Genomic DNA, 25,411 nt, shown 5'->3' with positions numbered 1-25,411 from the left:
AACATGTGACATGTGTTTTTCTGAAGCAGAGATTGGTTTGTTTGGTTAAGAGTCAGTTTATTATCTGAGTGCTCTGCTCTCTTTCATCTAGTTGAGAAGTTGAACGCTGGAGGAACATGTCCTTGTCAACTGTGTTTTCCATTTGCATGGCTGTGGTTCTGTCCACGCAAAAAGCAGGTAGGCTACATTATCATAAACTACACACCGTGAGTCTGTATAATACAGTCTGTATAAAGTCTATGGTATTACCAGGTATAATTAGCTTTCCATCAATGCACTAATGACAGTGATCTTATTGTTGAATATTGTTTCATATAACATTTGTATTAAATGTTTCTGAATTGTTCTTTGACATGATTATCATGAATTATGAGAAAATAAAGTGTGTAATGAATTCAGATGAAAATTGTAATCATGCATTATTTATTTGTTCTTCAATATTTCAGGTGGATATGAGAACTACGCGGTGATGCACTGCTTATACTCTACAGAGCAACCGCATGAGTACATAAGGTCTTATATTTATAATAAGATTGAGTATATCAGGTTCAACAGCACTAAGGGCAGGTTTGAGGGATACACTGAGCTTGGTCTGCATAATGCTAAGATCTGGAATGATGATGCTGCTTTCATGGCTCTTATGCGAGAGCAGCTGGAGGTTGCCTGCAAGCCCTGCGCTGAGCTCCACCTCCCTGCCGTACTGGAGAAGACAGGTGAGCTGCCCTCCTCACCACAACAACATCACATCTCTCACTCACCAGATGATACGACACCTCTTTCATCTGTTCACTACAAAACCTGTAATGAAGCTTCTGTCTGGTGGATATAAAGCAACATAGACCTGATGATGATTAAATGATGATGTTTTCATCTTGTGTGATGGGAGGATGATATTGTTTTTCACCATTCAGAAATGGTGGACTGCATTACTGGTCACCTCTGGGACTAAGAGAGTTCTAGAAACAAACATGATGAATCTACACAGTTATATTAAAGATCAATAATAGAGTAGACATATTAAAGACCAATAATAGAGTAGACATATTAAAGACCAATAATAGAGTAGACATATTAAAGATCAATAATAGAGTAGACATATTAAATACCAATAATAGAGTAGACATATTAAAGACCAAAAATACAGTATATATAATAAAGACCAATAATACAGTATATATAATAAAGATCAATAATACAGTATATATAATAAAGACCAATAATAAAGTAAAGACCAATAATAGAGTTAATTAATAGAGAACAGAACCCTGATCAATATTATATGAATGATAGTGTTATATGAACTAATGTGTTGGTGTTTTTCCTCCACTATCAGTGGAGCCCTCTGTCAAACTTCGCTCAGTGACCCCTCTAGTGGCAGACACCCTGCCATGCTGGTGTGCAGCGCCTATGACTTCTACCCCAAAAAGATCAGAGTGACCTGGAAGAGGGATGGACAGGAAGTGACCTCAGACGTGATCTCCACTGAGGAGTCGGTCAACGGTGACTGGTACTACCAGTTCCACTCCCAACTGGAGTACACGCCCAGATCCGGGGAGAAGATCTCCTGCATGGTGGAGCACGCCAGCCTGGACAGACCCCTCGTGAAGGACTGGGGTGAGTTCACTGTCCAGCTGTTGTTAGGGTGTTGTCATGGTGTACTAGGGTGAGTTCACTGCTCAGCTGTTGTTAGGGTGTTGTCATGGTGTACTAGGGTGAGTTCACTGTCCAGCTGTTGTTAGGGTGTTGTCATGGTGTACTAGGGTGAGTTCACTGTTCAGCTGTTGTTAGGGTGTTGTCATGGTGTACTAGGGTGAGTTCACTGCTCAGCTGTTGTTAGGGTGTTGTCATGGTGTACTAGGGTGAGTTCACTGCTCAGCTGTTGTTAGGGTGTTGTCATGGTGTACTAGGTTGAGTTCACTGCTCAGCTGTTGTTAGGGTGTTGTCATGGTGTACTGGGGTGAGTTCAGGTGAGCAGGGTACGAGTGCTGTGTTGTGGCTGGGTACCTGAATGACCCTGACTGTGACTGTGTGTGCTAGCGTATGATAGATGGTGGTCTGTCAGAAGCTACATACAGGACAGCTACAGTGTCATCACATGCTAACAGAAGGGTCGTTTCTCCTTGACAGACCCGTCCCTGCCTGAGTCTGAGAGGAATAAGATCGCCATCGGGGCGTCTGGGCTGGTGCTGGGACTGGTCTTTGCTCTGGCTGGACTCATCTACTACCAGAAGAAGAAATCCAATGGTGAGTCATCAGCTGTGTGTAGAGAACATGTACAGTCTTCATAGTCATCTGTGTGTAGAGAACATGTACAGTCTTCATAGTCATCTGTGTGTAGAGAACATGTACAGTCTTCATAGTCATCCAGTCTTCACAGTCATCTGTGTGTTATGTACGCAGCACACTGTAAAATAATCATGATGTAAGAAAGATTCACTTATACATTGAGAGATGTATTTTTCAAGAATACTGCTCCTGTGTTCAGTGGATGGTGGCAGCAATGTTGATTTATTTGTTGAAATATCACATAGTGATTCTGTCACCTCTGTCTCTTCACCCTCTCTGTGTTTATTTCACAGGGCGGATGCTGGTGCCTGCTAGCTAAGGTGAGACTCCTCTTGTCACAGAAAAGTTTCACCAACTACTACAACTGACTGTGCCTGATGGTCATTGTAACGATTTTCTTTTATCTTCTCAGGTTTGCAGGTCTGTTTCTGAATCCACTGCTGAACTAGACCTGATATTAGAGCTTCCTTCTAACCAGAAATCTCAGTGTCACAATTTTCAACAACAAATAAGCCTAATTCAATGGACGCTTAAAGAAGTTTGACGCGCTGCCACTTACTTGATTGCTTGTTGCTTGTTTGAAGATCTGGATTTGTGAATGAATGTGTCAGGCTTAATCATAGTCAATAGTCCAAAAAAGGTCAGTCATAACTGAGGTCAAAAAGCATAATTAGATCTCTCAGAAATAAAATAAAATGTTTTCGCATTATAGCGGTATATCCTACGTTGCTTGCGGTTGAAAACCTATATCAGCTCAGCGTTCCTGTCTGCACAGCTGTGCCTCTACCTTATTATGTGAACGCCTGGTAGTGACGTCATCACATCATATCAAAAAACACAAAACTGCTCCTACATACCGGCCCCTATTGTTATGGGCAAAAAGCGTAAATAATAATATTCCAAAACTAAGAGCTATCAAACAAAAAATGTTCTGTCACGTTCTACGTGAGGGTGTGTGAGTGTGGGTCTTCACTGGCTGGCCGGAACCAGCAGACAGATCTTGTTGATTGGTCTCTCTATGAGACTGGTCTGTGTCTGAACCAGCAGACAGATCTTGTTGATTGCTCTCTCTATGAGACTGGTCTGCAGGGCCGTTGCTAGGAATTCTGGGCCCCCTTAAAGAATATTGGTGTGGGCCCCTACCCCTCCGACTTTTCGTCACCACTTTTTTCGACCCCTTTTAAAAAAAAATATATATATTATTATGTATAATTTAGTAATTATTTTTCAGTTTCTCTATGTTCTTTTTCCAATTAACCTCTCAATAGACATTTACTTGTGTTCTTCCTGTGCTTGGACTGTCTCTGTCTGTAGCAGTTTCATGACTGGAACTACTATGAGCCTCTTCACTCCCTTCACTCTGTTTCTAACTGGCTAGGACCTGGCTATGTAGACAGTAAGACCAGAACAGTGTCTTCTTAAGACTTGGGAATAAATCTATGTAGCACTGTAGAGTTTACAGGAAGCTGGCTAGGCGGCTGTTGATTAGCTAATAACCTCTCTTATTTCAAGAGCAAATACCCTCTCTAAAATAACAAAAAATAACTGAACAAATCAGCATTGAAACTGAAATCAACTCTATATGAATTTCTATGAATTAACAACACTATTTATTTATTTATTTATGTAATGTAACTGTTTCATACGTAGGCTATCTTAACCTGGATTACATCTACATGTTGCTATTCAGTACAGTAGTTCAGTAATAAGTTTAACTCGCCAACCAGTATCTATCTCACTCACTCACCATCTAAAGCATCTTCTGGGGGCTGGGGGTGGGTGTCTAGGTCAGACGAGGCCACAGCTGATTCTGTGAGTAGCAGGACATAAATGTTTTAAAAAGAAATCATGAATTAACTTAACACTATTTATGTATTTATTAACCATGAATTTCTTTATGTAATGTAACTGTTTCATATGTAGGCAATCTTAACCTGGGTTAACTTAAAGCTACATTTTGCTATTCATAGCAGTACAGTAGTTTAGTAATAAGTTTAATAGCCAACCAGTGTCTACCTGTCACTCACTCACCATCTAAAGGATCTTCTTGGGGCTGGGAGTGGGTGTCTAGATCAGAGGGGCCACAGTTGATTCTGTGAGTAGCAGCACATAAAGGTTTTAAAAAGACATGTCAACAGGACCGGCTAGCTAGCATAGCACATTATAATATAAGCATTCATGAGAATGGAAACATGTGTCCTGGCTGCTGCTACTGGATTTTTATGCATTTATTTGGACAGGAGGTATTTGCAAGTGTGCCAGCTGGCAAGCTAGCTAACAGTAGCCACCTCACTAGAACAGTGCAGTGGTTGAGGCTGGCTAGCGAAAGCTAGCGTACTAGAACTGTAGTAGCTGTCTAGTTAATGGTAGCTAACGTTATCTAGCAGCTAGCTTACCAGAACAGTACTTGACTGGTTGCTAGAACTGTATCTAGCTGTCTAGTTAATGGTAGCTAATGTGCTAACGTTACCTAGCTTAGCACGTTCTTCACACACTAGGCTAACGGCTCTCGTTGTCATGGTGAGACCGCGGGTGTCACAAACCAAGCCGTGTAGGGCCGCGACAAAGGAGGGGGACGCACACCAAACCAAGGATTAACAATAAGATTTAATTAAACTAAGCTCAAACAAGACATAAAGTACATAAATCAAACATGGGATGTCAGTTATCAGTGGTGTAAGTGAGTGCATGAGTGAGTGAAGGGTGTATGAATGCAGTGTTGAGTAGTGCGAAACCAAGTTCAAACTATAAAGCAAAGCAAAGCACTCGGTGTCCCCGGGAGGAGTAGCGAGCACCAGCAACTGAGCTCCCAGCTCTTCTTGTAGAGCCCTGACACACCGGGCCCAGGTGTGCCAGGTTAGCTGCTGACGGCCACGCCCACCTCAGGAACCTGCTAGGACAAACACTGAACAAGACTGTGAACACACACACACAGACAGGCAAATGGGGTAGGCGGGGCCGTCACACCTCCCCCCATAAGACAGGGACTCTACAAGACCACTGTCACCAGAGCAACCCAAGCGCAAAACGAAAGAAAACGAACAAAAAACAAACACAGCTAGCCCAACACAGGAGCCCGTGACAATGCGTCTGCCACCACATTGTCACGGCCCCTGATGTGGCGAATGTCCAAATCATGGGACTGCAAAAATAGACACCACCTCACCAGCCGCTGGTTCGGGCACCGCAAGGAGTGGATGAAGGTCAGGGGGTTATGGTCCGTATAGACCACAACCGGAGTCATCCCCCCGACATAAACCGCAAAATACTGCAGGGCCCAGATTAATGCCAGTGCCTCCTTTTCGATCACCGAATAATTTAACTGGTGGCGATTAAACTTTCGGGAAAAGAAACAAACCGGCCTGGAAACCTCGGTGACATCGGCCTGCATCAGCACAGCCCCCGCCCCCACATGACTCGCGTCCACCTGCAAGACAAAAGGTCGATCAAAACGAGGGGCAGCCAAAACAGGAGCAGAACATAGCAGAGACTTTACGTTGCAGAAGGCCTCCTGGCACTCAGTTGACCAGACAAACTTAGCCTCGGCCCTTAACAAGCTGGTCAGAGGCGCCACCACAGTGGAGAAGTTTCTGCAAAAACAACGGTAGTACCCCACCATCCCAAGGAACCTCATAAGTTCCTTTTTAGTGGCAGGCTGCGGGAACCGTTCCACTGCCTCCACTTTGGCCTGCACCGGGGCCACCTGCCCCTGGCCCACCACCTTGCCCAGGTAGGTTACAGTAGCACAAGCAAACTCACATTTGGCAAGATTTACCGTAAGCCGGGCAGCCGCCAACCGGTCAAACAAAGCTCTAACCCGCTGCATGTGCGTAGCCCAGGTGTCACTGCAAACAACAAGGTCATCTAGATAAACCGCACAGCCGACCAACCCCTCCACCACACGGTTCATCAGCCGCTGGAAGGTGGCAGGTGCGTTCAGCAGTCCAAACGGCATAACGGTATAAGAGTACAGCCCAGATGGTGTAATAAATGCTGACACTTCCTGTGCACGTCTGGACAGAGGGACCTGCCAGTAGCCCTTCAGGAGATCGAACTTGCTGACATACTTCGCAGCCCCCACCAGGTCAATGCAGTCCTCCATACGAGGCAGCGGGAAAGAGTCGGGCTTAGTCACCTTGTTGACCCGCCGGAAATCGGAGCAAAACCTCAGGGACCTGTCACTTTTAGGCACCAAGAGAGAAGGAGATGCCCAACTAGATGCGGATGGCACAGCAAGGGAGTTATCTACCATATATCTAACCTCAGCATCTAAACGCTGCCGTTTCACCGGAGAAACCCTATAGAAATGCTGACGGATAGGCTGTGCATCCCCAACGTCAATGTCGTGCACAATCCAGTCAGTACAAGAAGGCACATCACCAAATAAGCTTGGATACTGAAGAATGAGCGCCTCAAATTCCACCGCCTGCCCCTCAGTGAAATGGCTAAGCAGCCCCCTCAGGCGCTTGAGGGCTGCTGAATTATTCAGCCTACCAGACAACAACCCCCCATCAGGCTCAATAACAGCCTCGTCCGTATCCACCCCCGACACCACCCCCGCCATACCATCCCCCAAGGCAGGGCTCACCACTGGCAACCCCTGCTGGTCAGTGCCGGGTGCTGCACTATAGTAGGGCTTAAGCAAGTTCGAAAGGAACAGTTTCACCGACTTTCTACGCCCAGGGGTGTCGATCAAATAGTTCCGGTCTGAAACACGTTTGACCACAGTATACGGACCACCAAACTTAGCCTGGAAGGGCGAACTCACCAAAGGACAGAGGCCAGAACCTGATCTCCTACACTGAACTCCCGTAACTCAGCCTGGCGGTCGTACACTCTTTTCATCCGTACCTGTGATTCAGCCAGCTTTTGCTTCGCCAACTCCCCTGCAACATAAAGCCGATGCCTGAACCCATTCACGTAGTCAATCAAGTTGGAGGGCGGACTCGTCTCTTTCCACCCATCACTAAACACAGCCAACGGGCCGCGGACAGTGTGACCAAACACCAGGTCATTCGGGCTAAACCCAGTGCTTTCCTGTATCACCTCCCGCGCCGCCAAGAGCAACCACGGAAGCCCCTCCTCCCAGTCCCCACTCATCTCAGTACAGTACGCCCGCAGAAGGGACTTCTGCGTCTGGTGAAATCGTTCCAAAGCCCCTTGGCTCTGAGCATGGTAGGCTGACGACTGGTTATGCCTAATGCCGAGGAACCTCAACACCTGTCCCATCAAATGGGAGGTAAAATTGGATCCCTGGCCGCTCTGGATGACTCTGGGAATGCCAAACACAGATATAAACTGCGTCAGGGCCTTGACCACTGACCGAGCTGTAATTGTACGCAACGGAAACGCTGCCGGGTACCTGGTGCGTTGGCACATAACCGTAAGCAGGTACTGACAGCCCGACTTCGCACGGGGCAGCGGCCCCACACAGTCAATTAGTAAATAACCAAATGGCTCATCAATCGCTGGTATTGGATGCAACAGAGCCAATTTCATAGCCTGGTTGGGCTTACCAGTCAATTGACACGTATGACAGTTCCTAATGTGCAGGGAAACGGCCCCGCCTACCCCATTTGCCTGTCTATGTGTGTGTGTGTGTGTGTTCACAGTCTTGTTAGGTGCAGGAATGTGTATACATAATATATTATCATTCTTAAGTTAATACTTTTGGATTCATCACAAACAAAATCACAGGCAGTAATGTAGGATCGATGCGATCCTACTAACAAATACTGGGTTGGGTTGATATTTGATCGCAGATGCGATCGCATATGACCACGAAATGAAATGATTTCAAGTTGAACAAATGTTTTGAGGGTAACACAGAGAGTTCTGATAATGTAAAGGGGATTTGACTCAGCCAAAATTAATTTACACGAAGGCCTACAAGAAAAACATGTACAATTTACAAATTGATTTAAAAAAAGCCCCACGCCCACAATAGTAAGAAATATGTTTTCACGTCAACGTAATGTGATGTCACAAGTGCTGTCCCATTCCTTGTTATACCATTTCAAGCCCTTGCAGCCTCTCACACTCAACCACTTCACCAGGTGACGTCAATAAGTCTGTGAGGGCTCAGGGCTTGAGGGTTTAGGGGGGACATTGGGATTGGGCCTGTGAACACACACACACAGACAGGCAAATGGGGTAGGCGGGGCCGTCACACGGGCAACTGACCGACCGTCTTAACAACACAGCTACTCTCACCTTTCTAACATATATATATATATATATATAATAATATAATATAATACCGTCTTAACAACACAGCTACTCTCACCTTTCTAACATATATATATATATATATATATATATAATAATATAATATAATACCGTCTTAACAACACAGCTACTCTCACCTTTCTAACATATATATATATATATATATATATATATAATAATATAATATAATACCGTCTTAACAACACAGCTACTCTCACCTTTCTAACATATATATATATATATATATATATATATATATATATAATAATATAATATAATACTGTCTTAACAACACAGCTACTCTCACCTTTCTTGTGGGAAAAATGCTTATGGGCTGCCTCTGCTGCCTTTTCTCCTGGCCTCTCTCTCCACTCTTTTCTCCTGGCCTCTCTCTCCACTCTTTTCTCCTGGCCTCTCTCTCCACTCTTTTCTCCTGGCCTCTCTCTCCACTCTTTTCTCCTGGCCTCTCTCTCCACTCTTTTCTCTTGGCCTCTCTCTCCACTCTTTTCTCCTGGTCTCTGTCTCCACTCTTTTCTCCTGGCCTCTCTCTCCACTCTTTTCTCCTGGCCTCTCTCTCCACTCTTTTCTCTTGGCCTCTCTCTCCACTCTTTTCTCCTGGCCTCTCTCTCCACTCTTTTCTCCTGGCCTCTCTCTCCACTCTTTTCTCCTGGCCTCTCTCTCCACTCTTTTCTCCTGGCCTCTCTCTCCACTCTTTTCTCCTGGCCTCTCTCTCCACTCTTTTCTGGTGCCAGGATTATATGGGCTTGATGTTTATGATTGAACGTTAGGCTATTAGTGCTAGTATTTGACAGTCAGCCGGTATAGTGATGTTAATGTCAAAAGAGGTGAGACTTGCCAGCATGAACCATGGCATGGACCAAACCATTTAAGAAGGGGGTTATTGCTCAGGAAATTAAAACTTTTTAAATCTGTATTGCATTATTTGTGGCTTAATTTGAATTCTGATGCAGCATTAGTGTGACTGATCTACATGCAGATAACTTCTTCATAGAAAGAGGGACCTCTTGTTTTTTGTGGGCCCTGCTTGCTTGTGGGCCCTTATAATCATCATCACCTTTCACCGCTAAACGGCGCTGCTGGTCTGGTCTGAAGCTTCACACTCCTCCCCACTTCTCTTTGATCAGGATTAGTGCTCACCACTTCTCTATGATCAGGATTAGTGCTCGCCACTCTCGTGGTTACCCATGATCCTCTTGGAGAGTTGGTTGGAGTTGCTTCAATTTCCACATCATCATCCATGATCGAGAAGGAGCAGGATGAAGATAAAATCTTATTTTTACCTTCCCCCTTATTCAAATGAGCGTAGCATTGCTTAATGGTCAACCCATCCCACCAACAAGCGCAATGCAAAATAAACCAAACCAAGCATATATACGCATAAGATATATAATACATGAATAATAATCCAAGGTCAAAACCCAACTATGCATTTTCATAGAGTCTGAATGTTCTATATCTATACATTTTTTTAATAGAAATATTGTGCTACAGTGCTTTAGTTCATTATTCAAAGAGTTCCATAGTAATTATCAGTGTCTGTAACTCAATTTGCTCTTTCAATTTCAATAATCCAGATTTAATAAATAATATATTTGTGTGTTCCCGAAAACTTGCTTTATGAATAATTCTGACCGCTCTCTTGTGTAGAATGTACAATGGATTTATGTTGCTCTGATATGTATTACCCCACACTTCCACACAGTAGTTGATATATGGCAATAGGCCTGAACAGTACAGTGTTGGCATTGCATTGTATTTTTGCATTATATTATATTAACTTTGTTTAACACAAAAATACTCTTTGACATCTTTTTGTTTCCATGTCAGACCATCATCTAATGTTACTCCCAAAAATCATGGTTCAGATACTCTTTCAATATTGCTTCCATCTATTGCCAGTAACACATTTTCATCATTTTTTCTCTTACCAAAAATCATACTTTTTGTTTTCTTTAGATTGAATGATAACTTATTTTCATCAAACCATCGTTTAAGTTTGACCATTTCTTGTTCAATTGTATTTGCTAAAGTTTTTAAATCATGTCCAGAAGTATAAAAATTGGTGTTATCTGCAAAAAAGTACAAATTGCAATATCTTCGATACATCACAAATATCATTAATATATAAAATGAAAAGTTTAGGTCCCAAGACTGAACCTTGTGGAATCCTACATTCAATCCTCATATGCTCTGATGTGTCTAAATAGCTGCTTGACCAGTCTAGGACCATTGCTCTCACACCATAAGTACAGTATGTAACTTTGAGAATAAAATAGAATGATCTATGCTGTCAAATGTTTTTTTTTAAATCAATAAACTCCCCTATTGTATACTTCTTACTGTCTGAAGCTGTTGCTATGTCTTCTATGATATTCATCAGAGCTGAAGCTGCAGAACGTTTGGACCTAAACCCATACTGGCTCTCACTCAACACTATTCTTTTCAATGAACATATCCAGTTTTTGTACAAATAGTTTTTCAAGCACTTTGGAAAATTGTGACAGCAGTGACACTGGTCTATAGTTAGTAAAGCTATGTTTATCTCCTGCTTTGAAAAGTGGAATAACCTTTGCTACCTTCATTCTGTTTGGAAAGGTCCCTGTGTGGAAAGAAAGATTAAAGACATACAGTAACAGAGAGGTTTGATGATACAATCAATGGTCTTTTTCACAATTATCATGTCTATCCCATCTATTGATGTTTTACTTTTCAATTTCGTTACCATGGACACAATTTCCCTTTCGCTGACATCTCCCAGAAACATAGACTGTAGCACTTTGCTTCCCTCTCTCCATCCACCCTGTGCAGCCCCATCAGTGGGGATTTGAAGTTAGCCAGCCTTCGTTATGAAGCCCTTAAAACAAGTGTTTTCAATCACAGAAGAAGCAAAGGGTTTTTGATGAGGAAGATGCAGGAGGTGCTGGGGCAGGTGGAGGAGTGGGCGGGGAGGTGGGGGGTTTAGGTTGTCGGTGGAGAAGCCGAAGATGGTGGCTACGATCGTTGTTGGTGCCGAGAATATTGTCGTCGTCATTCGTCAGCAACAATCCGATCGTAGCGCAGAGAATGTGAGCCGGAGAATAGCCAGTCTGCGCGCTGGCCTGTGCGCATGCGTGCTGGAGCAAGTGGGGAAAGGCGTGTAAAGATCATATTACAGAGGCTAAAGACCTCGTATTTGAAAACCACTACAATGCCTCGCGTTGAGGAATATCAACTGTCGATTCATCCAATCTGATTGATGAAAACAACCGTTTAGTGGCCGAAAATGGATTTTGAGAAACTGCATTCCCGTTGCCCCGTCCGACGCAATTACATGGATATACTGGCTCGCGCTGGATTTTAAATTTCTTCTACAGGCCTCCGAACAACACAAAAGTGATCTCGGTGAGTCAAACTTCTTATAATATGTCGTAAATAAGGTCCAGGTTGTCAAAAACAAGCATTTTCCTTTAACGTTATATCTTCGAAGAAAAAGAGGAGCAAGCTAACGTTAGCTGTGTGTGGCCATGGTCCAAAATTAACCCTAGCCATTTACTAGCCAATGGCTGGCTGCTAAAAATCTATTGGTAATGGATAATTTACCAGCCAGTTGACTGGTAAGCCTAGCTCCTTTCAGGACTGTTACTAAGGGGCTAGGTGAAAAAAGTTCGTTTTGGACCCTTCTAGTACATTACTACTGTTATGCACACACTATAATATTGATTGAGGATCACATGTGAGACCAAGATAACATGCTAAATAATAATAAGAGCAAATTGGACACAGACACTGTCATTGACAGAGTGTCAGAGAAGAGTGAGCTACTGAGGAAACTCATAGTAAGTTGATATGAAATTGTTGTTATTATTATAAAATTATTCATAATAATGTAGCAGCTTTTTAGACTGAAGATGGTGTGATCGTGTGACTCATTATTACCCCCCCTCCCCTGTCTCTCAAACGATGCCCGGCCCTAACTTGTGTGGTTCATTGTCCATTGTTGATGAGGGTATTCAGAGGGCCATGCAGCCTTTTCCACTAAGTAAGTATACAATACATGCAACTATGTTTTTATATTTTCTAGAATCTGTCATTTAATCATTTATAATTTAAAAATGATCATTGATCATGTCTCATCTCTCTCTCACTCCCCCCCCCCTCTCTCTCTGTCAGGATATTATTGTTGAGGGTATCCAGAGGGTCATGCAGCCTTTTCCAGTAAAGATAAAGGTATTATGATCATGTAATTACCAGTACTGTGATCAACTCAATCAATTATAATGTCTCAGTCTCACCTTTCTCTCTGTCTCCCCTTTTCTCCCTCTCTCTCTATCAAAGGTTGCCCTCATTTGTTTGAAAAGAAGCACTTTGCTTTTAACTGGAGTGGACTTCACAGGCATCTTTTTTTATGTAAGTAGTGAGTTTACAATCTATGCAACTGCTTACATTTTCTAGAAGATATTGTTACTATCTGAATCTATAGTTGATCTCACTTATCGTGTCTCATCTCTCTTCCTCCCTCTTTCTCACTCAGGATGCCATTGTTGATGAGGGTATTCAGAGGTCCATGCAGCCTTTTTCCAGTAAGTAAGTATAGGCCTACAATTCTCGCAACTCTGATCATCTGAATCTGTCATTTAATCATGTATGACTTATCATTGATCATGTCTCATCTCTCCCTCTCTCTCTCTCTCTCCCCCCCTCTCTCTCTCTATCTCTCTCTTTCTCTCTCTCTCTCTCTCTCTCTCTCTCTCTCTCTCTCTCTCTCTCTCTCTCTCTCTCTCAGGAGATGCCATTATTGTTGAAGGTATCCAGAGGGCCATGCAGCCTTTATTACTAAGTAAGTATCAAATACATGCAACTATCTCTCTACATTGTTCTCAATTGAAGATACTGGACCAGTACTGTGATCATTTAACTCCATCAATTATCATTCTCACCTTTCTCTCTTTGTCTCTCCCTCTCACTCTTTTAAAGGTTGCCTTGTTTGAGGAGGAGATCTTTTCAGCCCAGTGGAGTTCACAGGCAACATTTTGAGTTACTTGTATACTTTGTACATATATTTCTATACTTACATTTGAATAATAATAATAATAATTTAATAAATTATTTGAAATTATACTTTGACTTCTATCAGAGCTTTTTCTTTGACAATTTCTTGTACTTCTACTGTAACTGTTACTTCAGTATGGAGATAGTGTACTCCACGGCCACGTCTGACCACCAGGGAGTCAAGAGTGAGTGAGTACACTCGTCCATTTGCACTGGTACACTTGTCCACGGAACTTACTCATCTTTGTAGTGGTTTGGGGAAATAGTACGGTGGTATTGCATATTTAAAGGGGCCGCAAGGATTTCGTACTGGTGGGTGGTGTCCGACCGATTGTAGTGGGCCGGTCTGGGCCAAAAATGCCAGGGCCGATTTTTTGTCCCAGTCCAGCCCTGTTAATAACCTAAGTACACATTTCCACTTCCAGAGCATCGCCATCTAGTGTCTCAAGCATGCAGTACCCAAGTGTTTCCTTCTTTGTTTTTTGAACATATATTTATGTGTCATGGTTATCATTTCTGTTGGTAGTAGGTTCCATGGGTTGTTGCAGATCAGAACAGTACGCTGGTGCAGTAAGTCACTATCATGCTAACGTATACCCACTGTCTCTGTTCAGTTTGAGGACAGCGAAGACGACTTTGACAGGTTCGACACGGACGACGAGCTGTCGTACCGGCGCGACTCGGTCTACAGCTGCGTCCCGCTGCCCTACTTCCACAGCTTCCTCCACATCAAAGGTGACGACATCCTCTTCATGGATTCGCTGGTTGAACATGATGAGTTTTTCACCTACATACACCGTAATCTACAGATCACACATGAGCTACGAATCACAGTTGACTGTGATATTATCAAAGTTACATTCAGTTGCGAATTGGATTCTCAGTGCTGTCTAGAGATGGAACGGCATGAAAATTTCACATCACGATTATGGAGACCAAAATGATCATGGTTATCAGTATTATTGTGGTATTGTTAAAATGTGCTGAAAATGTTAAAAAAACGACTGCTAGAAACTGAAATCATTTTCATATTGAAAACCACAAATAAAATTAGCAGCACCAAGCAACTGTTGTTTGCTTAAGCATTAAAAATAATGTGTCTTGGAGAGTGTTGCTAACTTTGGTTGATGCTGGAGAGCATTTACAGTGAGTTTTTCAAAGCAAAAAATTCAAGCACTGTTTTAGTGATCATTTTATCACTAAAATGTAATTGAATTTTATCCCAGTTGATCATTATACCGGAGCTGTCATTTCAAATCTGACTGAAAGATCATTTTTAGGGTTTAGTAGGTATCCACTAGATGGCACTGCAGTCATTAACTAGACAATTGCATGTGAATGCTGAGCAGCTGAATGGAATAGCAAAAGCATTGCTGAAAATGCATGAATGTGAAAAATCTGAAATGTCAAATGCATCACACCTGAATGGTTGAAAATCCTGGAAGCTGAAAAGCCTGGAAGCTGAAATGTGAAACTGGCAGAATTGGAAGCTGAACTGCATTGCCTAAAGAAGCTAAAAACTGAAATACATTGCTACAAAAGGTGGAAGATAAACTGTAATACTGTCAAAGCTGAAACATGAACTAAATGATGGAATGTATTGCTAAAAGCTTGTAAGATGGAGAACCTGGAAGCTTAGCTGAAATGTGAAACTGCCAGAATTGGAATTGCATTACCTAAAGAAGCTAAGAACTTAAATACTTTTAAACTTTTCAACCTGAGTAGTTTAAGCCTTTAGTCTTTAGCTTGAAAGATGAGCAATAGAGTAATACTGTCAAAGTTGAAAGATGGAATAAATGATGGAATGTATAGCTTAAAAGCTTGGAAGCCTGTCGGGGACAGTACAGTGACCTCTGGGCAATCTCTATGCACCAAACGGTGAAGACCGTGTGTCTCTAGCCCACATGGGCTGAGTTCTGTGGTCCATGGCGTGGATAGTGGCGTGGTGGAAAGACTGCCCCCTTGGGTCAGAGCTGGTCGGGGCAGTGCATTGACCTCCGGACAATCTCTTTGCACCCACTGGTGAAGACCGTGTGTCTCTAGCTCACTCGGGCTGAGTCGTGGGGTCTGTGGCGTGGATAGTGGCGTGGTGGCAAGACTCCGCCTCCTTGGGTCACAACCGATCGGGGACAGTACAGTGATCTCTTGGCAATCTCCATGCACCCACCCATGAAGACTGTGTGTCTCTAGCCACCTCAGAGACTGTGTTGTGAGGTCCGTGGCGTGGTAGTGGCGTGGTGGCGAAACTCCACCCCCTCGGGTCAGAGCAGGTCGGGGGCAGTGCAGTCATGTCCGGGCAATCTCCCTGCACCCACCAGTGAAGACTGTGTGTCTGTAGCTCACTCAGGGTCTTAGTTGTGGCGTTTTTGGCGTGGATAGTGGCATGGTGGCGAGACTCCGCTCCCTCAGGTCAGAGCCGTTCGGGGACATTGTAGCCCTCTCTGGGCCTCCAACAGGCACCCAGCGGTGAAGACCGCGTGTCTTTAGCCGCCTCAGAGGCTGTGTTGTGAGGTCCGTGGTGTGGTAGTGGCGTGGGAGCGAGACTCCACCCCCTCTGGTCAGAGCTGGTCGAGGACAGTGTACTGCTCTCCGGGCCACCCACATGCTCCAGGCCACCCACATGCACGCAACTGTGAAAGCTGTGTCTTTAGCCAACTCAGGGGCTGAGATGTGGGGACTGTGGCGTGGATAATGGCGTGATGGAGAGACTCCGTCTCCAGAGCCAGTCAGGAGGAGGTCAGTGATTGCCAGGCACCCCTCATTGGAGACCGTGTGTCTATAGCCCACTCCGGGGCCGAGCAGTAGCTGTGGAGGTTTTGTATGGAAGTTGAAGTGAGAAGCAGTTGCAGTGAGAAGTAGTATGTGTTTGTTATAAGTACAGCTAGTACTACACTGAAAATTGATTTAACCACTCGTCATAACTCATGGTTTTATTGAGTTCAATAGCTGAAAGAGGAGAAAAGGTATTAATATGAGTTAACAGCCTGAAAAAGAGTGTCATTCTGAATATTTCTTTGAATATAAGGAAGGAAGGAAGGAAGGAAGGAAGGAATATGAATGCTACCACAGTAGTCATAAAAGGGTGCCTGTACAGAGAGCGTGCGTGTCCCCAAATTCAAATCCCAACTGACACTGTGAGCATCCTCTCATTCACTTCAATGGAAAGGCATGCCGGCTTCAGACAGCTCTCTCTCAAAAAGTATGAAGGTCACAGCCTAGATATTGACACCGTAGGAATCTGGAGAAAATGCTGAACATTTAAGGCTATATATGTCCGTGTAGCTTAAAAACTGTAGGCATGGCGACGAGTTAGAAAAAGGGTACAAATGCAAAATTAGCAGCTCAAAAGTTAGTGTGGGCCCATACGTTTCAATGGAGAGCGCAGTTGCCGAACAAATCATCATACAGCGAAAACTGTAAGTCACACAGCTTAGATACTTATATTGTACGAATCAGCTTAGATACTTATATTGTACGCACAGTTGTGTGAACATTTTGATATAAAATATGTGTGTGAGCTGTTAAAACTGTAGGCATAGTGACAAATTAGAAAAAGGGTAAAAATACAAAATTAACAGCTTAAAAGTTAGAGTGCGTTGCCATACGTTTCAATGAGGAGCACAGTTGCCGAACAAATCGTCATACAGCGAAAACTGTAAGTCACACAACTTAGAGACTTACATTGTACGAATCACCACAGTTGTGTGAACATATTGATATATAATATGTGTGTGAACGTCCAAAACTGTAGGAGTGCCAGCAGTTTACAAAATGTGTGAATATTTTCAAAGCAACTGCTGCCACCACTCTAAAAACATAATGATACTGAACATTCCACCAGCTTCTGCAAGCCAGCCCACCCAACTATAAAGAACTGGATAACAATAGTGTGAATGTTTACAGCATTCACACTAACAAGGCCAAGACCATGAGTAGTGACAGTCCCCCAGCAGGTAGAGGCCCTGTCTCAATACTCTCAGGACCAGGTAGAGGCCCTGTCTCAATACTCTCAGGACCAGGTAGAGGCCCTGTCTCAATACTCTCAGGACCAGGTAGAGGCCCTGTCTCAATACTCTCAGGACCAGGTAGAGGCCCTGTCTCAATACTCTCAGGACCAGGTAGAGGCCCTGTCTCAATACTCTCAGGACACACTCCCCCTCTTCCTAGTAGAAATCACTGACCTGTGAAGTATAGCAATCATGTCAGAGATGACCTGGAGGCCAGAGGAAGGGAGCAGGGGAGTTGGAAAGGGTTCAGAGTGGGTTTGGCTGGGTACCCCCCCACCATGCCCCCCGCCCCCCCACGCCTGGCTGCTCCCCGTCTCATGAGGGGCTCAGAGGAGCAGATGGAGGTGTGGAGCGTGACCTTCCCCTTCACCCTGGCTCCCCTCCATGACACTCTGTCTCTCCTTTATTCTGAGTCAGGAAAGGATCCATCTCCTCATGGTCTCTCTCTCTCTCTCTCCCTCTCTCTCTCCTCCCCCCCCCCCCCCGCCCCCCAAGGCGGTCTGATGAACACGTGGCGCCGGCGTTGGTGCGTGCTGAAGGACGAGACGTTCCTGTGGTTCCGGGCCAAGCAGGAGGCGCTGAAGCAGGGCTGGCTCAACAAGAAGGGCGGCGGCTCGTCCACGCTGTCCCGCCGCAACTGGAAGCGCCGCTGGTTCGTCCTGCGCCAGAGCAAGCTCATGTACTTTGAGAACGACGGCGAGGACAAGATGAAGGGCATGCTGGATATGCACGCCGCCAAGTAAGCCTCCCCTCTCCCTAGTGCCTCTCTCTCTCCCCCGAACTTCTAACCAGGTCCAGTAGATGCCCCCCGTCACCCGCAGACCACCCTGAGTCCGATAGATACCCCCATGTCTGCTGTGGATGTCCAGCACAGCCACTAACCCTGTCATCCTCCCTAGTGTCTCTCCCTCTTATACTCTTAACACACACACACACACGTACACACACACATACACCAGTCCACTTCCGGCTTTAGGCCTGGACCTGTGCCCAGTCCCCCTTCCCCTCACCCTAACCCGGGTCCGTATCCTTTTCCTAACCCCACCCTACCCCCGACCCCTGCCTCTACCTGGACCCAGGCACACTCACACTCACACACACACAGACACACACCAGTCCTGGGCTCAGATCCCCTCCCCCTCACCCTAACCCGGGTCCGTATCCTTTTCCTGAGTCTGGGGGTTGAAGTTTGAGCGGCGCCTGATTCTTCTGTGTTGCAGGGAGATTGTGGACAACACGGGGAAGGAGAATGGAATCGACATCGTGATGCGGGAGCGGACCTACCACCTGATCGCAGAGTCTGCCGAGGACGCCAGGTACGTCTGCATGACAGCACAGGGACAATACGTCCCATTCGTCATGGACAGACACTATGCATTATGTTGCCTTTGTTCGTTTCACCATTTTTGTGTGTGTGTGTCTGGCGTGTGCACACATGCGTATGTGATTGGTGAGCCGATCGCGATAATGGCCGCCGATTGGCTGACGCCCTCTCCCTGTCTCTCTGTGATAGTCTGACACCCTCTCCCTCTCTCTCTGATTGGCTGCAGCCAGTGGTTCAGCGTGCTGAGTCAGGTGCACGGTTCCACGGAGCAGGAGATCAGGGAGATGCATGACGAGCAGGCCAACCCCCAGAATGCCGTGGTGAGTCCTGCACCTACAGGGTTTAATACTGTTATGGGCGGTTTCAGAAAGCGTGTAGAGTGGGAAGGGAATGGTTTTGTACTGTTGGGGGAGGGGGTGGTTGTGTGTGTGTGTGTGTGTGTGTGTGTGTGTGTGTGTGTGTGTCTGTGTGTGCATTCATGTTTATAGTCTCTCTTATAAAGGTTTATCTCTCCCCCGTCTCTCTCTCTCTCTTTCCTCTCTCTCTCTCTCTCTCTCTCTCTCTCAGGGAACCTTGGATGTAGGGATGATAGACTCGGTCTGTGCCTCAGACAACCCTGAGAGGTAAGAGTCATCACACTGCAGTAACCATGAGTACATCAGCTACCATCACACTGCAGTAACCATGAGTACATCAGCTACCATCACACTGCAGTAACCATGAGTACATCAGCTACCATCAGCAATTCCTCACTAAGGATGTCCAGTACATAGATGACTGATGAAATACCTCGCTTTCACCAGAGAGCGCCAGAGGGACGTACATGTTTTTCCTTTGTTGTTGTTGTTGTTTTTGTTGTTGTTGTTATTGCTGTTGTTGTTGTTGCTGTTGTTGCTGTTGTTGTTGTTGTTATTGCTGTTGTTGCTGCTGCTGTTGTTGCTGTTGTTGTCGTTGTTGTGATCAAATCTAACGTTTTGTGTCCCCGCCCCCCAGGCCCAATTCGTTCGTGATGATCACGGCTAACAGGGTGCTCCACTGCAACGCCGACACGCCGGAGGAGATGCACCACTGGATCACCCTGCTGCAGCGCTGCAAGGGGGACGCACGCGTCCAGGGACAGGAGTTCATCGTCCGGGGTCAGGACACACACACACACACACACAAACACGCAGGCACGCACACACACACACACACACACACACGCAGGAACGCACACACACACACACACACGTAAAATTAGGGTTTAGCCTACAGCGGATCAATGGTCAGGGTTAGATAGCGTGACTTTATTAACAGTGTGTTCTTGTGGGCGACGTTAGTATCGGTGTTTCTTGCGGCCTGTTTGTGCTCGACCTCACTCTCCCTGGGTCTGTCGCCCCTCTCTCTCTCAGGCTGGCTCCACAAGGAGATGAAGAACAGCAGCCGCGCCTCCCTGAAGCTGAAGAAACGCTGGTTCCTGCTTACCCACAATTCTCTGGACTACTACAAGAGCTCAGAGCGCAACGCGCTGAAGCTGGGCACCCTGGTGATCAACAGCCTGTGCTCCGTGGTGCAGCCGGACGAGAAGGTCTTCAAAGAGACGGGTCAGAATGTGCTACGTGCTAACATGCTAACATGCTACAGTGTTTCTACGCAACGACACGCTGTTAGCATTCTGCGGCGTTTTACGACACGCCTCTCATGTTATTGTGTGTCACGCAATTAGCATGCTAGTCACACAACGCCGTGTTATTTTCATGTAACGATATGCTTGTATGCTAGTATGCTACGTTAGAGTGTCTGATTAAGGAAATGCTACGTAGAACACAATCCATCCAGCCTTATTGAGAATCGGTGGTTTAAACAGACCACGCCCCCTCATGTCCTAAATCCTCGTGCCCCTCCCCCAGGTTACTGGAACTTGACCGTGTACGGTCGCAAGCACTCGTACCACCTCTACAGTAAGCTGCTGAACGAAGCCACGCGCTGGGCCAGCGCCATCCAGAACGCCATCGACACCAAGGTCCCCATCGACACCCCGACCCAGCAGCTCATCCACGACATCAAGGTAAAGAGGGCGATCACCATCCATCATGGGATCATGTTCTGATGCTCTGTTAGTCATGTCTACAGAGACCTGGTCCGGGTGATTGTTAGTTAGTTAGTTAGTTAGTTAGTTAGTAAGTAAACTATATAAATAAAGTGTATTTTGTTAGGGTTTGGTTTGGGACCCAGGCGCAACAGGAAAGGAGGAGGCAAGGAACGGTAAAGCCCGGAGGGGCGATTTAATAAGATCACAAAGGGGGATGTGGTAGTCGTACAGCCGATGGTCAGGCAGGAGCGGGGTTGTCGTACAGGCGATGGTCAGGCAGGAGCGGGGTTGTCGTACAGGCGATGGTCAGGCAGGAGCGGGGTTGTCGTACAGGCGATGGTCAGGCAGGAGCGGGGTAATCGTACAGGCGTGGGTCAGGCAGGAACTGGAGAGATGAGGAGGGGAGGCAGGGTGAGTGAGAGTAATCACAAACGGGGAACGGGAAAAAACACTACAAAATACGGGTAAGGAGATTGTAGGCTAGGCTATACTTTACCACAAGAGTTTATGGTAAGATCTGGCGATGAGTGGAGTGTAGACCAGGTTCTTGTAGAGGTTGAAGGTGATTGCAGAACGAGGGACAGGTGTGGTGATGATAATTGGAAACCGGTGAGTAGAGCCGCGCCCGCGTCATCGTCGGAGACGAGCGCGCCGTTCTTGTCTTTGCGCACGGGCCGATGTGCTGGGCATGTCGGGATCCGACTCTTCGTCACCGGAGAGGGAGGAGACTGCCGAGTCCGCGGAGCTGGCCGGAGACGGGGAACGCCCGGCAGTGGGGGGAAACTCCGGAGAGTCAGAGCGTTGTATGCCCGGGCCGATGCGACGTGCGGTAGAGCGCGTAGGACGCCCCGAGCGCGCAGCGGGCCCAGAGGGGAGAGAGGGAGGCGGTTGTGGAGGCGAGGGCATGCGAGCCGTAACAGGACCCCCCCCCCCGAGGGGAGCCACCTGGCGACCGACCGGGGGCGTCAGGATGGGCCCGGTAGAAGTCCCGGAGGAGAGACGGGTCCATAATGAGCTGCCTGGAGATCCAGCTGCACTCCTCGGGACCGTACCCCTCCCAATCCGCCAGGTATTGGAAACCCCGACCCCGGCGGCGCACCTTCAGCAGCCGCCGAACCGTCCACTGGGGATGCCCGTCGACCATCTGGGGAGGCGGAGGAGCCGGGGCAGAAGGCATGAGGGGACTCGAGGAGACAGGCTTGACCTTGGACACGTGGAACACAGGGTGTACCCGCATGGAAGCAGGGAGCTTAAGGCGTACCGCAGCTGGGTTCAGGACACGGTCGATCTCGAAGGGCCCAACGAAGCTCGGAGCCAGCTTCCTGGAGGGGACCTGGAGCGGAAGATCAGCGGTGGAGAGGTAGACACGTTGACCGGGCCGATACGCCGGAGCAGGAGTGCGGCGGCGGTTGGCCCCGCGGCAGGAGCGCTCGTTGGAGCGGAGCAGGGCCCTGCGGACCTCCCTCCAGACACGGCGACAGCGGCTGAGGTGGGCCTGGACGGAGGGGACGGAGGCCTCCGACTCCTGGAGAGAGAACAGCGGGGGCTGGTACCCGAGGGATGACTCGAACGGAGACCTGCCAGTGGCAGCGCTGGTCAGGGCATTGAGGGAGTATTCGACCCAGGGTAGGTCCTTGCTCCAGGAGGTGGGGTGGAGAGCCGACACACAGCGGAGAGCGGACTCCAGGCTCTGGTTGGCCCGTTCGGCCTGGCCGTTGGTCTGCGGGTGGTAGCCAGAGGAGAGGCTGATGGTGGCGCCGATCTCCTTGCAGAAGGCCCTCCAGACCTGGGAGGTGAATTGAGGCCCACGGTCCGAGACAATGTCTCCGGGGAGACCGTGGAGCCGGTAGACATGCTGGACGAGGAGCTCAGCGGTCTCCGCAGAGGACGGGAGCTTGGGGAGCGCCACCAGGTGAACCGCCTTGGAGAACCGGTCCACCACGGTGAGGATGACCGTGTTGCCCCTGGAGGGGGGAAGACCGGTGATGAAGTCCAGGGCGATGTGGGACCAGGGACGGCTGGGGACCGGGAGAGGACGCAGGAGGCCAGCCTCGGGCTGGTGGGACGCCTTGCTGCGGGAGCAGACGGGACAGGCGACCACAAACTCCCGGACGTCGGACCTCATGGAGGGCCACCAGAACCGTCGGCTCAGGAAGGAGAGGGTGCAGTGAACCCCGGGATGGCACGCAAACCGGCTGGCATGGCCCCACTGGAGCACCCGGGACCGGACCGAGTCAGGCACGAAGAGCCGGCGAGGAGGAACGTTGGCCGGACTGGGTTGGGCGCGTTGGGCCTGCCTCACCACTGCCTTGATGTTCATGGTGACCACCCCTATGACACGCGAGACCGGCAGGATGGTCTCAGGCTCCGCGGGGGGCGCCTCGGGCGCGTGGAGGCGGGACAGCGCGTCGGCCTTGGCGTTGCGGGAGCCAGGCCGGAAGGTGAGGGTAAAATCAAACCTCCCGAGGAACTGGGACCACCGCGCCTGGCGGGAGTTGAGGCGCTTGGCCGCCCGGATGAAGGTCAGGTTCTTGTGGTCTGACCAGACGAGGGTGGTGTGTTCGGCGCCCTCAAGCCAGTGGCGCCACTCCTCCAAGGCCCCCACCACCGCCAACAACTCCCTGTTCCCGATGTCGTAATTCACCTCAGCTGGGGTGAACCGGCGGGAGAGGAAGGCACAGGGGTGCAACTTCTGGTCCTCCACTGACCGCTGGGACAGAACAGCACCGATGCCTGTGTCCGATGCGTCCACCTCGACCACGAACTGCCTGGAGGGGTCAGGATGGAGAAGGACCGGGGCGGTGGTGAAGCACTCCTTGAGCGCGGAGAAGGCAGCGCTGGCAGCCGGTGTCCAGACGAACGGACGCAGGGATGAGGTGAGGTGGGTGAGGGGAGCTGCTACCCGGCTGTAGTCCCGTATGAAACGGCGGTAAAAGTTAGCGAAGCCAAGGAAGCTCTGAAGTTGCCTCCGGGTCGTGGGTGGAGGCCATTCGACCACGGTCTTGATCTTGCGGGGGTCGGGTCGCGTCAGGCCTCCCTCCACAATGAGCCCCAGGAACTCCACTGACGAGGAGTGAAAAGTGCACTTCTCCGCCTTAATATACAGGCGGTTCTCCCGGAGACGCTGGATGACCATACGGACGTGTTGGACGTGCTCCTCAGCGCTCCTGGAGAATACCAGGATGTCGTCCAGGTAAAGGACCACAAAAACGTCCAGCATGTCCCTGAGCACGTCATTCATCAGCGCCTGGAAGACGGCGGGGGCGTTGGTGAGGCCAAAGGGCATGACGAGGTACTCGTAGTGGCCACGGGAGGTCTTGAAGGCGGTCTTCCATTTGTCCCCCTCACGGATACGCACCAGGTGATAAGCGTTCCTGAGATCCAACTTGGTGAAGATGGTGGCACCGATGAGGGGTTCGAAGTTGGAGCTCATGAGGGGGAGTGGATACTTATTCTTGACCGTGATGTTATTGAGCAGCCTGTAGTCGATGCACGGCCTCAGATCTCCTCCCTTCCTCTTAACGAAGAAGAACCCCGCTGCCACCGGGGATCGAGATGGTCGGATGAGACCCTCGGCCAAGCACTCGGAGATGTAGGTGTCCATGGCTGCTCTCTCCGGGAGGGAGAGGTTGTAGAGACGACTGGCTGGAAGAGGGACGCCAGGGTGGAGCTCGATGGCGCAGTCGTAGGGTCGATGAGGGGGGAGTGTGCGGGCGCGCTCCTTACTGAAGGCCTCCCCAAGGTCGTGGTACATCGAAGGGACCGTGGAGAGGTCCGGAGGAGCGGGACAGGGTCGGTCAACCCGAGTGGAGGTCTGAGCAGCTCGGAGGCAGCGGGCGTGGCAGGCGGTGCTCCAGCTGAGGATGTGCCCCGAGCTCCAGCAGACATGAGGGGTATGGAGTTCCAGCCAGGGCCTTCCTAGGATGAACGGAGCGTCGGGAGAGTGGATGACGAAGGGGCGGATGTTCTCCACGTGGTTTCCCGAGGCTGTGAGGGTGAGGGGCAGGGTCCGGTGAGTAATGGGACCCATGGGATGGCAATCCAGAGCGAAGGCCGAGAGGGGCCTCTCCAGAGGGGAGATAGGGAGCGCCGCTTTGTGGGCGAACTGGACGTCCACGAAGCTCTCGTCAGCACCGGAGTCGATGAGAGCAGGGACGGAGAGCGTGTGCCCCTGCCAGGCGAGGGTGACAGTGAACCTGGCGGCACGGGTCCGGGATTGGGGATGGATGAGCCGGCTTACTTGATACCCCCTGGCGAGTGAGCCTACTCTTTTTGCCGTCCTGGGAGGTGCAGAGGAACAGGAGTCGACGGCGTGCGCTGGGCTAGCGCAGTATATGCACAGTCCGTTCTGTTCCCGGTGCTCACGCTCTGCAGGGGTCAGTCGGGTCCAACCCAGTTGCATGGGTTCCTCTCCAGCGGGGTTAGGGGGGGCGAGGGAGGCCGGGG

The 25,411-nt window shown here is 48.4% G+C and overlaps 1 protein-coding gene and 1 pseudogene across 2 annotated transcripts in view; both read left to right on the top strand.

Moving 5' to 3' along the window:
* The first annotated feature begins 631 nt into the window (after positions 1-631).
* On the top strand, positions 632-2,605 carry LOC311325262 (HLA class II histocompatibility antigen, DQ beta 1 chain-like; annotated as a pseudogene). Its single transcript has 4 exons — positions 632-713; positions 1,334-1,614; positions 2,128-2,244; positions 2,580-2,605. The product of its transcript is annotated as an HLA class II histocompatibility antigen, DQ beta 1 chain-like (transcript).
* Positions 2,606-7,486: 4,881 nt separating this feature from the next.
* The window catches only part of LOC311325261 (unconventional myosin-X-like), a gene marked incomplete at its 5' end in the record, with an annotated part of 63,116 nt that continues 45,191 nt past the window's right edge, over positions 7,487-25,411 (top strand). The window contains 7 exons of the mRNA XM_084457929.1: positions 7,487-7,525; positions 14,178-14,298; positions 18,066-18,309; positions 18,791-18,886; positions 19,121-19,214; positions 19,462-19,517; positions 19,888-20,030. Coding sequence (XP_084314055.1) covers positions 7,487-7,525; positions 14,178-14,298; positions 18,066-18,309; positions 18,791-18,886; positions 19,121-19,214; positions 19,462-19,517; positions 19,888-20,030 — 793 coding nt within the window. The remainder of the gene's footprint in view (positions 7,526-14,177; positions 14,299-18,065; positions 18,310-18,790; positions 18,887-19,120; positions 19,215-19,461; positions 19,518-19,887; positions 20,031-25,411) is intronic.

The sequence above is a fragment of the Borostomias antarcticus genome, assembly GCF_949987555.1.
Source record: "Borostomias antarcticus genome assembly, chromosome: 24".
NCBI classification, from domain to species: Eukaryota; Metazoa; Chordata; class Actinopteri; order Stomiiformes; family Stomiidae; genus Borostomias; species Borostomias antarcticus.
This window is presented reverse-complemented; position numbering and strand designations above follow the sequence as displayed.